The sequence below is a fragment of the Dermacentor albipictus genome, chromosome 10, assembly GCF_038994185.2.
Source record: "Dermacentor albipictus isolate Rhodes 1998 colony chromosome 10, USDA_Dalb.pri_finalv2, whole genome shotgun sequence".
Classification (NCBI taxonomy): Eukaryota; Metazoa; Arthropoda; class Arachnida; order Ixodida; family Ixodidae; genus Dermacentor; species Dermacentor albipictus.
Window position 1 is genome coordinate 92,045,005 of NC_091830.1, and position 16,693 is coordinate 92,061,697.

Here is a 16,693-nt window from a genome sequence, read left to right on the forward strand (position 1 = left end):
TCTTCAGGCGATGAACGGTTTTAATGTTGGCACTATCACAGCCCAGCACACGGCCTCCAGAGTCGAGCAAATGTATTTAAGTTACATAAGAAAGCAAGCACATCACGTGCCATACGAACAGACTGTGCAACGATGCCGTGTCGGCGCCGGCAGGGACGAATGGATGGATGCTCTGAACGCCTCCTTGGAAACGGGGCGGTGGATTGCACCAGCAGGCTCTTGGTATTTTACCTAATGTCCTACCTATATAAAAGAACAACAGAGAAAAAAAAACTTAATCTCCCGCACCACACGCTGGAAGCTACTGCGAAAGAATACGGAATTACAGACGATATAGCGTAAATCAAGAAAGTTCTCTCGCTGAATTGACCTTCGAGAAACCTTTCGGGGTGTTTACACAATGCACTCAAGAAATTCATTCAGTGACGATTTAGCGGTAAACGCGAGAGAAATGCGATACCAGTACGTCAAGCCCTTTTTAGGTCCCGGATCCATGATTTCGCTGGAGTTGAAGCTTGCGTAGCTTCTTACCAGGGGAAGGGAAGCCAAAGCTTGCGCCTCTTTCACCTCATAAAGGGCGCCTTGTCCGGTGACGATTGCGTACAGATTAAGTGATTTAGCTTTAATGTTATACTTCTAGGCCAATTCGAAAATAAATATTGGTTGTTCCCAACGACAAAAATGTCTTCTTCATAGTATTGATGACGCTATCGCCAATAAAGTTTGTCACGATGTTTACATTTCTGAAGTAAAACCAGTAATGCAGAGACGCACGTAGATATGTACCTGTTTGCTAAAGTAAGCCGTGATTAACTCGTGGGAATTGTTTGAAAGGCGCGTCTTCACCGTAAGTAAGGTATGTTGTTTTATCGTGCCCTCTTAAGATGGCGCTGAGGAGGGGTGTCTGTGCTGTGATGCGGCTTCACCTTCTGGTTCGGGACATCATTTCTGCTCCAGCAGTTCTTATTGCGATCATAAAGTTTACTATGTTTGCGATAGCAATCATACGGGCACTTCAGGCGCATTTCTGCCTTCGCCGTGAGGTTCCATATGAGTGAAAGCATGACCCGGCGAGCGCGGTTCCATGTCGAGTGCGCGAGCGAGGAATGCGGCCCGGATTCCGTGCCCTCTCCTGTGGCGCGAGAGGAAAGGAGGGTCAGGCGAGGGAGGAGGGGCGTTCTGTTCTGACGACTGCTGCGGTCTCTCGATGTCCTCCTCGCCCTCCTCAAGTAGCGTTCTGCGCATGCGCAGTAACGACCCGCTATATTATAGCCTGCGCCATGGTATAGCATACTCTAAACTAAAGCTGTCTATTGCGGCGTCTACTACGGCGTTAGCCCGCGCGAATCGCGGACGCCGTAGTAGACGCCTTTGACGGCCGCCGTGAGGACGCGTTACCGGCGTTCCAGTGCCTTGAAAGCCATCTGCGACGTAGCCATAGTGCGCGCCCGCGCGGGCCTCATCTTCAAAGCGATCTGCGATGTTCGCAGAGTGCGCGTAGTGCCGGTAGCTTCGTATGCGCTGTGCTTTCGATGTTTCGTTCGCGTTGAACCGACAGATGCGCGGGGGTTGATTGACTCGCGACTGCTGCCGTTCTTAAATTCCTAGATGATTCCTAAATTCACCGTTTTCACAGACCATTTCCGCTGTCATGAAGCGAGATGTGTTGATGTTTACCAGTGCGCGCGCGATACCGTGCTGGTTAATTTAGTTAAAACACGTTGACGGATTAGTTGGTTTGAATCCACGATGGAATGGGTAAGCGCGGCTGAACAAGGACGTAGAAAGAAGCAGACACGCAAGGACAGCGCTGTCTGTGTGTTTGTGTCTTTCTACGTCCTCATTGAGTCACGTTTACACATTGTATCATTCTTAGTGTAGTTAGTAAGCGAATGTTTACAACTTTATACAGCCTATAAAACTACTATCCTTATTTCGTACAGCTATCTACTAATTTGCTATCGCAATCGGTGCTTCGCCTTTCGGGCGCAATTGCAAATTTTTTGTAAACACGCGCACGCGCACGCGCACGCGCACACACACACACACACACACACACACACACGCACACGCACGCACACACACGCACACACACACACGCACACACACACACACGCAAACGCACGCACACACATGCATACTTTCAAGCTCTCCCGTCCGCTCTGTACCTTTACCACGTAACCGCGTTCGCACACTTCCCACAAGTTCTTTTGTACACATTGATGGTTCTTTTTTGTATAATTATATTCCTGATTGTGCCAATTTCACTATATATTTAGGTGCCTATGTACTTGTTTTCATGACTTTACGAATGCTGTCACTTTTCTGCCTAGTATTGCTGAGATGTGGGGCCAGTCAAGCTGCGTTTATATCGCAGCTTTTTTCCCGCATTGCACACCACGCATTGTATATTTGCCTCATGTATAAATATACATATGTGTAAACATTGAAACACCATGGTGAAATAAACTCCAAATGCAGGCGCATTAAATAACGTACTCAATATGAAGGTAGCACTAGGCTACAAAGGAGCTACAGCTAACAACCGTTCTGGCTGTCTGAGCAAAGTCTTCTGGTCCAGATAGGCATGCTGAAAAATTTATCCCGAAACCTCCAATATGCGGCGTCTCTCCGAACGCACTGTGCTATTTCCGAACGTTAAACTCGACAGTGAACGTCTCGGCCTGACTGGCACTGTGGAAACCACGTGACCACGTTGTTGTGGCAGAATGCGCCACTTAGTTTCCTTCGTAAATGTCACCTTCTTACGTGTGCGACCACGTGACCTGCTTCGATATTCTTTACTTTTTTATTTGCGCAGATGGGACAGCTTGTGGCCGATCGCGATGGGGCTGTGCACCGCCATGTTGCTTCTGATCGGCATTTCAGTGATCGTACTGGTATTGCAGGAGAACTCCGGTGAGCCCCCTTTCCCTCGTTCACGAGTTTATTGCGGAGTTTCTACGTGCTGTGACCTAAATACAGGCTACGGGCACTAATAATTTTTCATCCTCTGTCGCGCTCTCTTTCTCGCTGCGTTGACATCTTGAAAGCAAGCTTTGTGTAAATTCTAAGTTCTCTATTCAATGGCAGGTGACACGCAGGATTACTCTGATTTGAGAACGGCAGGAACAAGTTGAATAAAATGTGTTTCATTTAGGAGCGAGAGATAAATTATGTGAGGACGCCAACAATGTTGATCACGGCATGCCAAGTTAACAGACATGCATGAGAACGAACAAACGTCGAATCCGGCCAACTCTGATACACGTTGTGCGATACATTGTCGGATATATTGTCGGTACAGGTCGTCACATGCACTGCAGGCTTGACTTTTCTGCAACGTAGTGCACGTTTGTAAGCCTTACGGCTCTTCATGAACACCAGTTTAAGTTCGACAAGCTATGCTATGCTATGACCGTAGTGACTGCTCTCAAACGCGACCATTCCTGCTCGGACTAGAAACAAGCAGGCGAGCTGAGCCTCCCTGAACGCCACTCGCGAGGTTAAAGTTTAGCACCGACTGCGTCATGCGTGGTGCCACAAAGGCGCCATCTGCGATCACGACACACGTATCTCAGGGTAACGGCTTCCTCCCTCTGCACAACGATATCAAAGGTTGGTGCGTATACGCCGTGCTGTTGCAAAGTTAATGCTGTAACACGCTTTCCTTACAACGGTTTCAGTGAGCGATCCCCTTTGACCGTTTCTTTAAGGAACGTTTAATTCACGTCAACATAACCACGCGTTGCCCTCGCAGAACGCGCTCCCTCCAAACCGGAAGAGGTCGACTTCCCGGAGCTCAGCGGTGGTTCTTCTGACAGTTCTCCGCCTGATTCAGTGCCTATTCCCATACCTGTTGTGACTAAGACGCCCCCCGCTGTGCCAACCGTGGACTCCGCAGTGCCAGCTATGGGCTCCACAGCGCCCACAGCGCCCCCTGCCGACTCCCCCACAGTGCCCACGGTTCGTCCCGCGGCGCCCACGATACGACCTACAGCATACACAGAGGCCCCTGATACGACCACGGACACCCCTTATACGACCACGGAGGACCTCCCTGATACAACCATGGAGTCCCCTGACACACCGCCCATATCCGAAAAAGGCGAGTCTAACTCGACGCGGTAGTTTTGCAGCTATGGCGTTGCGCCGCTGTGCTACACGTCGCGGGTTGCAAAAAGTGCAGAAACGCTCGTGTACTTAGGTTTGGGCACACGTTAGAAACCTGATCTGCATCTTGCTAATAGGATTTATATCGGAAGACAGAATAACCAAGAGACACAGGCAGGTGAGACATAAAGGTATACAAACACGCATACGGATAACTAGACAGGCAGAAAAGTAAGTAGGCTGTCTGAAGTTATGTTTAGATGATGCGAGTTGTGGTTGTTGCCAACATTTCGTGTGGAGCGTGCATATTTGAAATTTGTTCAAGGCACACATGTTCAATGCATTACGTTGTCCTGACAAATGCATAAGGTTAAGTTAAATTGTGAAAATCTATGTATAGCACTTGCTTATAGGCCAGTTCGCTGTTTCGGAACCGAATGCAATGAATATTTTGATTTCCTTCGCATTGATGTTGTTAAAACATTTATTAAAGTAACCATAAAAAGTTTCCGACCCCAGGACTTGGATCCATTAGGGCGGGAAGAGCGACAAAGGAGGAGGTCAGTTCAGGTATTATTGACCATCTTTGAGACCCGTGGAAAACGAAGTAATGATTGGAGTATGAGGCACCATCTCTAGCGGGGACCAGTGAGAAGGCTCGAGGCGGCGAAGTTCTGAGGTATCAGAGTAGGAGGGAGGGTGGATATCCTTCCTCCAAAGTACTCGGCGAAAGCCGAGCAGAGCCAGAGTCTATGTTGCTGATCCAGCAGCTGCTTCCCTGGACAGGAGCGGCAAGTGGCTGATGCCAGGTTTGGAGGCGCATCTTGGCGCGGCAGACTGGTGTCGTTGCTGTCTTTGTGACGATGTGTCGCAGGCGTTTGGCTTCAGTGTGTCAGAGGCGTAAGATTTTCGGGGAGGATGTTCTAAAGCGCGACCCTTCGAGCCTCATTCACTTCTGCCACGAATGTGTCCGGATCGAAGGGGTATGAATCGTCCGGCACTATGGCCAATTCTCTGAGGGGCAGGAAAAAAGCTCTCTTGCCATAGAGCTTGTTATTCGGTTGCCATTTACCCCAGAGTGAACTGGTATTATCGTGAGGCGGACAGTGTGGCCAGCCTCGTCGGCTATTCACAGCGCCCGGTGTGCCGAAGGAACAGCATCACTGCGCGAGTCCAACCGGGCGCAGGCCTTTATGGAGGCCGGCGAGTATGTGTAAACAGTGTGATAAGTGAAGGCTGCAAAAGCAGGCTTGAGGACGACGTCGGAAGCAGCGGATATCGCAGCGAGTTCCATCGTTAATGGGTATTTGCAGGCAGGGTGGCTGGCTGTTGCGGTACGTGGGCAGTATTACGCTATGGCTGAAGCTTCGTCACCAAGGGCAACGTTCTGTGTTGACAGCACAGTGAAGGGGAGAAGCGTCGCGAACTTCGACTTAATGCCACCTTGTTTAAGACAACTGCCTCTCTTACGTGATCGGCATTCTCGTTTCGGGGAATCGGTGCTGACAATCCCACGGAGCAGGAAATTAGAGCTGAGGCATCAAGGTGATTGACAGGTCTAGAAACGAGTGGATGGTGTGGCCGAATATCGTTGTTCTTAGTCGGAATTGATGTGAATGCTTGGCAGTCTCGGCTGTTGCCTCGATCGGATTCATCCACGGCCATTTTGGCAAGGCGTTGCAAAGGTGTGAAACGCGGCAGGCCGGTGACGACCGTTCAGAGATCCGAGTTTTTTTTTTTTCGTTGCTTTTGTGTAAGACTGGAAATCATAGGATCGCACCGCTCGTGAGATTAGTAGAGTAGTAACGAGACGAAGGAGAGTCCGCTCCTCACTGCCCCGCTTTTGGACGCGATGTGGTGGATTAGGTAGAGTACCTGACGCCAGGTCCGAGTGATGTTGCGAATTCATGCTGCCGCATCAACATCTGTGTCGATGTCGAGGCCTTGAACTCGACCACTGCTTTGTGAGATTCCCCGCTGATCTTAACCGTCGAGAAAAAAAAACGCATACCACATTAGTTGCTAAGGATTTGATTGGAGAGCGGTCACAATTGAAGAGTGAATTTCATCTCTCTTCAGTGAGTAAAATGCCACTCAGCAAGCGGGAGTTGAGTATCGACTTCGCCTGCAGAATTGCTCTTTCCATGATATAGACATGATTTCCATGATCTGGACGATGCCCGTTGTTGTGTTTTAATTCAATTCAATTTTTTATTTCCAGAATTACAAGTGTTCTGGCGGATACCAAAGGCTAAAAGCTGTTGGAAAACAGCTTGACTAGGCCGATGGTCCATTACAAGGCATACATGGTGGTTGCATCAAAATTGTAACATTGTTAGACACTCAGAATAAATTAATTACATAAATGCACAATAACAAGACCGAAAATAATATAAAGACTAAGAGAAAAAACATAATTGATACATCAGAAAACTGGAAGTATGTGTGTAAGGGTTACTAACAAAACTAATACAAGTCGCTCTGATATAGAGAGTAGATAATACAGACTAAAAAAAAACATTTGATACACCAGAAGATAGAAATACGTGTGTATGAGTTACAAAATCAGTAACACGTACAGTTGTCCCTGAAAGAACGATAAACAATAAACTTAAGAACAATAAACGATAAACTTCCTGCGCAGCAATCAACAAGCAGCCCGTGTTGTGTACCATGGGCGATAGGCTTATCATGATTCCGGTGTTCCCGCCGGACGCGCTGTGCGACTTCCTCTTCTTCGACTCGCTGTACAAGGGAGGCCACAACCTGCTACCCGACACGGCGACCTACAGCACCAGCCTCTACACTTTCCTCTTCGACCACCGCTATTACCGACGTACAACCCTTGGCGTTGGGTTCGCATTCGAGTGAGCGGCCGGAACCATTTTTAGTGTCCCCAGGCGCTTACAAGTGTCGCAGAGTGTCCCCAGGCATTCCAGTGCCCCAATTAGTGTTAATTTTTAGTGACAGCATTTTTAGCGTTCCTCAAGTTTTAGTATTCCCTTAATTTTACCTTCCCGATGTTTGCTTTCAGTTCACCGCGCATGCTTCCATGATTGACACGTCGCCTAGTTTGCAGCGACATTCTTATGGAATTGCCTGTTACAAAGTGATCGCCACAAACTAGCACGTCCGGCCTCGCTGCGTCAAAATTCGCATGCTTCTATCTACGCCAGCCGCACAACCGCGTCGTCTTGCTCTTAGGGACTTTGCACCCTCACATTGGTGTTCCATTATTTCCGGCAGGCTGAAAACGTCAGTGTATATGTTACCTCCTTCTTCCTCGTTTTACTGCCACCGGACATGCAGCACCCTGCAACTACGCAGAATGCCATCTCATTAAAAAAAAGCAATTACATTCCACTCTGTGAAAGTGGATGACCAGTGAAGCTACCTAACACATGACGCAGAGGTGGCACAAAATTTTGAACAAAGGCGCGAATGCATTTATTGTCTTTATCGGGGGTCATCGTGATGATAGGCATACGCACACACTTTCTCGTATCACCCCTGTTATTATTATAATAAATTCCAACATATTCGCATATAGTCCGGACTCCCGAAGAGCAACGCTTCTTTGAAGAGCGACGGCAGGAACAGAGACGAGAATGCAATCGTCGCCGGGGGGGCGTCAAAAAGCATAGATAGAGATCGTGCAGAAAACATCAAGCGCCTACGAGACGTCGCTCTTCGTAGGCGCGTTGCTCTTAGGGAGTACGGATCATACGAGTCCTCCCCATTAGGACGACAGAAGAGAAGGGAAATTCAAGGATTGAGAATGGCAACTTGTGCTTCTGTTCTTTTTTATGTATATACGTACGTGTAGACGATGGGACCGCCGCCCCGAGGATGCGGAGGAAAGCAGACACGCCTGAAATTTCGACGGTAACTCCCCCACGAGAAAGTGGAAGGAAAGGAAACTGGATACGCAAGCGCTTGAAAAACCGACAAAGAGAGGGCGGTGCGAACGCAGACATGGCCGACCTAGTTCGGCCTTTCGGGATCCGATCGTAGCATCAGTCCTTACCCTTGTGTCTTGGACCTCTTTGGGTCTGCAGTAGTGACAAGGGTATTTGAAGGGCGCGTTACAAGTCCCGGAGCCCTCCACGTGAAGTTCACAGGGGTATATGCACCATTGCGCTTGGACGCTGTGTGTACTGTCTTCCATGTCGGACCACATTTTTTGTTGACGCAGAACAATGAATGCCCGGAACCCTAGCCTTAAACAGCTTTGCTGTAAAAATGTGAGCATGACGTCGGCTGGCACCTTCACTACACCTTCTATGGTGGTCAGTGGGAGTTAGGCGATTTATTGCAATGGCAGATTGCTGTCCCACGATTACATTGCTGTGACGGGAGTACACCCTATGTATATCCGACGAGATCATGTCAGCGCCCCTTGAATGAAGATGCTACACACCTCATTGAGGACAAGGAACAATAGACCTTTCACTGAGTAGAATACAACTAGGGTTATAACTGGTTAACTCCACTGATAATGGATACGATGCCTTTCAGTCTGAAGGTTTTTTTCTATCTTTTTTTTACTGCAGCCATTTGGCGACGGCGGAGGACGCTCTGAAGGTTATGAACCCCAGTCCACTTGCACTCTTCTGGGAACACGGCATTTTCCACGTCGGCATCCTCGACACACCCGCGACGGCTGTTCGAAACAAGACGAAAGCGGCCATCGCCACACTTAAGGTACGGTTTCACGTATCACACATTTGGAGGGAAAGGACACGAAATGTCATCGGAAAAATCAATAAACAGTAAGTAACGACGCTTCTGGATCCATCGCCGTTAACTAGCTGCCGGTAATTCGAATGGGTGCAGTAACCAACACGATTCACTGAGAAGTGTTCGACGTGTTCCATTTAATTTGCTGCCAAAATAAAGAAAAAGATATGCGAGTGCCACGTAGCTGGACAGAACCGAGGTGACGTCGTTTCTCGTCGATTGGACCAAGTCACACTATTGTTCTTGAATTTCTCCTAATTACGTAATTAGGTATTGTCAAGTAAGAACGTTCTCAAATATAATCAGAGCGAAATTGTGAAGTAGAAAATTGCAGACCGTCGTGGTGGCAAAATTCCCAATCCAGTTTTCTGCTCTCTTATGCGTGGTCATAATAACCTTTGCCCAGATATATATATATATATATATATATATATATATATATATATATATATATATATATATATATATATATATATATATCATGAGAAGCCAACAAACGAAAACTCCAATAAGAAGACAGGGAAATTACTTGGGCGTTCTCCCATCCACCTTGTGGCTGGGAGAACGCCGCCGCGGTAGCTGAATCGGTAGAGCATCGCAAGCGTAATGCGCAGACGTGGTATCATTCCCCGCCTTCGGCAAGTGGTTTTTTCATCCACTTTCTTTTCCAATAATTTATAATTAATTTCTATTAGCACGGAAAAGTAATTTCCCCTGTGTAGTCCTTGCTGCCTTTTTTGTTGGCCTATTATGTTATGATTGATGAATACCTGGCCCCCCGGTTAAACCCCTTTCTTCTCGTTCATATATGTATATTCCACGACGTCCAGTTTTTTCTCGCTTGGACACCCCTAATGCTAAAGCATTAAAAACGGGTTTCTGCATCCTATCATGAAAGTAGTCAGACTAGGAAATAATAGACAGTGTCTAAGTTCTTCGCTATCTGCTGTCGTTGTTGTCGATGCCTGCTTGGAATTGTTATAGATCGACTTTAACCTTGGTTTTTTTCTTGTTTTTTTTGCCACGCAGGCGATGGACCGGCTGCTTGACACTCAGAGAGCGCGGGGCAACTTTTCAATCACGGCGCTGGCTATGCCGCAACCGGATCTGGGATGGAGTTTGGCCTTCGCCGCGGATTGCAGGTCAGTTTGAAACGCGCATTAGCACAGTTGTGGTTGTATGGCGTGTGCTTGGTCAACTGTCGTGACTAACACCTCCAGTTTTAAGGCTTAAGATGAAATCGTTGATGAAGACAGATGGACTTTTATTTGTTGGGTGACTTTTTGTGGCAAGTTAACGCGATTTTAGCGGCGATAGACGACACGAAATGTAAATCCCATGAAACAAAACTCTGATAACCATCGCTACGAAACTTTCGTGTCAACATTTCGGTTCCCACCGTCTGGTGAGAATGAATGCACGGTTTTCAACTATGAGTTGCCTCATCGTTGGTGTATTTTGACCTCGCTGTCATGTGCTATACAATGCCTTAAGGGTAAGGGTGTTAACCATGGGACAAACCACCACCATTAATGGTGCGCTAACGTACCCAGCCGCTGCAATGTTTTCAAGTACCGTGTAATGAGCCCACCTTGAATGTTGAGGATGTACGATTAATACAAATTTCGAATACGGATTCGAATAGTCATTGTATTTTGATTCCTATTCGATTCCAGGATTCACTGTTTCAAGTAACACTTCCGGTAGACTTCGGAGAGAACTCCAAATTGCAAATTATGATCTTTTATGAGTTATTGCGCTTCACTGAAGCTGTGATTGCTGCGTATAAGCATCAGCTGCGGAGCATTTATTCACATAGAGCAGTCAACTTCTTGCTCGATATCTTTCAATCAGGATGCCTCATCTTTAGGCCTCTTGCAAAAAAAAAAAGTTCGTTTTCTCAATTTAGACAAAGCAAAGCAATATGCGGACCATCTCATTTCATTTGAATTGTTTTAAAGAGATCTGAAAGAGATCTGCCGTGACGTACCAGCGGGATTTGCTGTTTTAACTACCCCACCACTACACGCATCTGGTGCCTTGGTGCCATTGTGTCTCATTAATGTCATCGCGATGGTGCTCCAGGTACGAACATCTGTCAATTGTTTGACATTTACAAGCTCTTCAATTGATTAGAGGTCCGGTTATAAACGGTAGTACTTGTTTGAAATTATGCATCTAAGCCCTCTGTTCCTTTTTTTTTTGCCGAAAGGGAACCAAAAGCTCTTTAATTTAATATTGCTAGGAAGTGAGAAAATATTCATTGTACCAGTCTACATTTACAGGAAGCCTTAGCTCGGGTGCTGCTATCTAAATACATGCAAAAGGAGAATTCGTTTTTCTCGGCAACCCCTTCACCAAATTTCGCGAGGGTTGTTGCACAGAAAAGGAAAACTTAAAATATAGTGACTGCTGGTTTCGAATTTCCGACTTAGGTCGTCAACTTCTAAATAAAAATTTGGAAAAATCCAAAATTTTCAGCACACGCAACTATCATGTTCACAACTCTGTAACTCACCAATGAAAAATGATATCACAATTATGTAAATTGCATATGTTACTACATCTAAAGCGGACAAAATTGATATGATACATATGAATCTAGAAAAATTCAGTAATACGGAAATATAGCTCTTGCAGAACCCTCCTACACAACGTAACGAACTCACGTAAGATATAAATTGACATATTGAATGTGTCCGCTTTGAACTATCTAATGAGGGCCGTTTACAGAACCGCGATATCTTTCTTGATGCAGAGTTAATAATTTTGTAAACTTCGTGCTTATATTTTTTGCACACTTTCGTACTTCTGAAAATCATTTTAATGAAATTCAGGCCCTAAATTGAAATTCCGCTGCCAACAGTCACTGGAATTTAACTTTCTCTCTCAAATGCAACAAAGTTCATTAAAATCGGTCCGGGGGTTATCTCAGAAAAAGGTTTTTTTTTTTGGCGCTTTACATGTATTTGAATAGGCCGCGTCGGAGTAGAGCCCGAGCTAAAGCTTCCTCTTAAGAGGAAGCTTTATCTAAATACATGTAAAAGGAGAATTTGTTTTTCTAGGCAACAACTGCACCAAATTTGACGAGGTTTGCTGCATTTAAAAGAATAACTTAAAATCTAGTGACTGTTGGTTTCGAATTTTCGATTTAGGTCGTCAATTTTTTATAAAAATTTGGGAAAAATCGCAAATTTTCAGAAAACGAAACTGTCAAGTTTACAACTCCGTAACTCAGCAAGAAAAAACGATATCGCAATTCTGTGAATTGTACCTGATAGCACATCTAAAGCGGACAAAATTGATATGTTACACATGAACCTCAAAAAATTGCGGAAATGTGTAATTACAACTTTTGCAGAACCCTCGTAAACAACGTAACAAATTTACATAAGATGTAAACTGACATAACAAATTTGTCTGCTTTGAATGGTCTAATGGATGCCGTTTACAGAATCGCGATATCTGTTTCTGATGCAGAGCTATTAGTTTGTAAACTTCGTGCTTCTATTTTTTTCAAACGTCTGAATTTTTGAAAATCATTTTAACAAAATTCAAGCCCTAAATCAAAATTCCACTTACAACAGCCACTAGAATTTAACTTTTTCTCTCAAATGCAACAAATTTCATTAATATCGGTCCAGGGGTTATCTCAGAAAAACGTTTTTGCGTTTTTACATGTATTTGAATAGGCCGCGTCGGAGTAGAGCCCGAGCTAAAGCTTCCTCTTAGGAAGTCGTTATTCTTGAACGTCGGCATTTTGTGCGACTGGGAAATTTCGCAATTCAAACCCAGCCCGAGGGGATAGGAAATAAGGTAATTCGGGTGGGGAATTTCCAAATTGAAAAGCACTTCGCGCTGCTTGGGCTCGTCTCTCGACTAGCATTCGAGGATGCATCTTGGACTAAGTTGTCTTCCTTATTGTTTGTTTTCATCCGTCTTCGCGAAACAGTGACCTCGGTTTCACCCCGTACCTGATCATCGCGTTCGGTCACTACCGGTTCGGCGACAACACGGTCCCGCACTGCGCGGTCATGCCCCCAACGCGTCACCCGGACGACACCCCTCCGGATGACATCGCCCGGGACTACAACTTCGACCTGGTTGGCACACGTTTCACTCTCCATACTCTTATGCGCGGACCCCAACTGTCTCGCAAACAAGGGAGTCAGCTAGCTCTTTCAGCAAAACTTTGTACCGTTTGCGAATTTTTCCCCCCATACATTAAAGCGCAGAAGGCAGTAAGACACTGCTTGCTTGGACAATGATTGATAGCGGTTGCGTTTATAACTCTGTATCTTGCTGAAAAAGGACCAGTTTGCATATTCGTGAAGAGGTTTGAAGCGAGGAGGACGAAGTTCACCAGCAATCATGTAGTAACCATAGTTCGCCTCACGGGTGACCCACCGTGCTTGCAAGAGGCGTACAACCTTATAGCGACCGACTTCACTACAGCACTTCTACAGCGAAGCTTTTAGTGCGACTAGAAGCATTCAAAAAACACTGTGCCAGTTTTCTTAGTTTTGTGAAAAACACACACTCGTTCATGAAGTCTACATTCTTGAGAAGGTGTGGGTAATGTGGGCAATGTGCAGCGAAATCTTGAAGTGCGCGCGCATGTGCAAAGGATCTGAAGAGCCACGAGTGTGTTGTTCACGATTGACGCACAGCGTAGAATGCAACGGGACATAACTACAGATGTCACCAAGGTCAAACTTGAAAAAGAACCTGACCGCTATGGCGAATATGTGTACGATGTTCAATGCCTTCAGATCAAACACAGCGTATGCAAAAAACAAAAAAGATTCTTACCAAGTTCCTCAAATGCCACGCAGCCATTATTCTATACGTTTTCCAATGTTGCGAGATAACTCTGCATTAAATTTTTACATTTAATGGAAATTATGGCCATCCTAAGAGCAATGTGTTGCAACATTTCAACGCTTCTGACACAATTAGGAGCGTTACAGATAATCCTTGAACTCTCGTTTTTCTTTTTCGTGCATTATATGACCTTATCTCGGTGTCCCACAGGGAACAAAACGAGCCACCTTGTTTATGCTTAGCCAATGTAAGGGTCAGATTGCGAACGGTGTTCAGGAAATGTTAAAAAAAATGTGTGGGTTAACTGTGGCTTTTGCAAATCATTGCCTGTGCGAGCGGAGAAGAATTTAGCACGTTGCCCAGAATTATAAAATCGGAGTTAACCCGAAGGTGATTCTCTGCGCGAAGTAAAAGTGCGTGTGATTGAAATGCAGCTTCTGCAAAAAAATCACTTGAGTTTTCTGAAGTGTTATACGGCTGCGTAGAGCTATGCTGGCCAATCTGCCTAGGTGACTCTAGGTTGCACCAAGATTATGTTTTGCGGTAATGGGGGTCATGTTAAGTCAAATGGGCGGCGAAATTTTCCCGTTCGTGGTCTAATTAGAAGGGCTGCATATATTGCCGAATCCTCTTTCGCTATATTTACGCATCATATACCGGGCGTCCCAGCTGACTTTTGCCAGAGTCTAAAAGTATGCGAATACCACGTAGCTGGACAGAACCAAGGTAATGTCATTTGGTATTGCTTCGGGGTGCCCAACTTGTTTTATTTTTCATTCGGCCTAATTAAATAATTAGCCCGAATAATAACTTTCTGAAATATTATAGTTAGATGAAATATGTCAATGAGAAAATAGTAGAGCGACATGAAAAACTCCCGATACAGCTTTCTATTGCTCACTGCGCGCCTCATAAAAGTGTTTTTCAGAGCGTGAAAGAAGCCCGCAAATGCACGCGAAATGCACGCTGATTTCAGCTGATTTCGGTTGTGTCATCAATTCTCGTGGACCGCTTCCATTCGATGTCATTTAAAATGCTGCCGTTGCAACGCCGTTCACTACTATTTATCTAGTGCATATACCTAGTATTAGAACGAAAAAATACGTCAAAATGCTTAATTCACTAATTCACTAATCCAATAAATACATAAATAAATACAAGTAGATAAACAAAAACAAATAAATAAATTGTAGTGAAGAATGCCTGGCGCTGCAGCCGCATCGCCAGTCGTCCGGGAGGTGCGAGCTCGAGATTGGCTGAGCTGCTCTGGTTGAAACACGCTGCCCGCTGCTCTCTTGTACTGTATTCATAGTAGATTCTGGTGGAGGTGCTGCTGTTTTCCCCAAGGCTGGAATTACGCACCCGAACTCTGCCATCCGTCATGCCTGACGACCCCAGACCAATATCCCCACCGGTTACTCCAGCCATATCATGTTCCGGTGCTCAGCGTCAGCGGGATCCTGATATCTTCAGCGGCATCAATGAGAAAGACGTTGAAGATTGGCTGGGCACGTATGAACACGCCAGCAACACCAAATAATGGGACGATCCCCTCAAGCTCAGAAACGCGACCTTCTATTTATCTGGCGTCGCCAAGTTGTGGTTCAAAAACAACGAAGCCGACCTACGCACGTGGGCTAGCTTCAAAACCAGCATCGCAGAAGTTTTCGGCCGCCCTGGCGTGCGCAAACTTCCCGCTAAACAACGCCTACGAAGCCAATCCCAGCAAACTGTTGAAACGTTCACCAGCTGCATAGAGGACATAGTCTACTTCTGCCGGCGTATCAACCCGACGATGGCGGAGGCGGGTAAGATACGTCCCATCATGAAGAACATGCCCGACGATGCCTTTCATATGCTGCTGTCCAAAAACACAAGCAGCGCTTCTCAGGTCATTGAGCTTTGCCAGAGTTTCGATGAGCTCTGCAGACAGCGCCTTCTCACGCGGCTACGCCTGCGTCCCACGAAACCCTCTCGTGCATGACGGCGGCTCCCGAGATGGACTCCCTGCTTTGCCAGATAAAAGAGTTCGTCCGTGCTGAGGTCAGTCGTCAGCTTTCACTGATGTCCACAGCCACGCCACCACCTTCGCCTTTGCCGCTCAACCTTCGCCAGATCGTCCACGAGCAAGTTTGCGCACCTCTCCCTTCTGCCCGCGAAACTCCGCCTGTGCCGACTCCCGTTGCTTTTCCCGAGATGACTGCACCTCACAGCTATGCCGAGGCTCTTGCGCGGCCACCAGTCGTGCCACTGCGTCCATCTCCTCACTTCGTTCAGCCGCGGCACATACACAGCAGTGGACAATGACGCCCTCCTGACAACGGGCAAATATGTTTTGCCTGTGGTCTATCTGGTCACGTTGCACGTTTCTGTCGTCACCGGGCAACATCCTACCGCCGTAGCTTCGACGCTGCAACATACGTTTCCCCGTACCCGTCATCCTCCGCGTCTCAGAACCCCGGCCAGATCTCTTCCTACTCGGACCACCGCCCTCTTGTCGACTGCCGTTCGCCATCGCCTCGACGCCGCTCGCTTTCGCCGATGCGTCGTCGTTCTTCTACGCCGGAACGGGAAAACTAATCGTCGCAGTTCCAGAGGCAAGAACTGCGTCACCCACGAGCAGACCAAGGCCTCTCCCTTCTCCGATAATGTTATTGATGTATTAGTGGACGGCGTCGCTGCACTCGCCCTCGTTGACGCTGGTGCTGCAGTTTCAGTTATTACTGCCGAACTTTGCCGGCCGGTCAGAAAAGCTACGACGTCACTGTCAAACGTGTCACTTCGTACTGCCAGCGCAGACCGCATCACGCTTGCAGCTGCGTGTACTGCTCACGTTGTGATCGACGGCCTCCTCTACATCGTCAAATTTTTGGTGCTGTGTTCTTGTTCCCACGATCTTATTTTGGGCTGGGACTTCCTTTACTCTAATAAGGCCGTCATCGACTGTTCTCCTGCTGAAGTAGAATTTCAAACGCTGTGTCATGCCCGACTCCTTGATGCTCGTGAAGCTGAAGAT

The 16,693-nt window shown here is 46.6% G+C and overlaps 1 protein-coding gene across 1 annotated transcript in view; it reads left to right on the plus strand.

Annotated features, from left to right (window-relative positions):
- The window catches only part of LOC135918136 (uncharacterized), a 50,225-nt gene that overhangs the window by 25,634 nt on the left and 7,898 nt on the right, over positions 1-16,693 (plus strand). The window contains exons 4-9 of the mRNA XM_065451793.1: positions 2,822-2,919; positions 3,761-4,108; positions 6,758-6,980; positions 8,667-8,817; positions 9,883-9,995; positions 12,806-12,956. Of these exons, the coding sequence (XP_065307865.1) occupies positions 2,822-2,919; positions 3,761-4,108; positions 6,758-6,980; positions 8,667-8,817; positions 9,883-9,995; positions 12,806-12,956 (1,084 nt within the window). The remainder of the gene's footprint in view (positions 1-2,821; positions 2,920-3,760; positions 4,109-6,757; positions 6,981-8,666; positions 8,818-9,882; positions 9,996-12,805; positions 12,957-16,693) is intronic.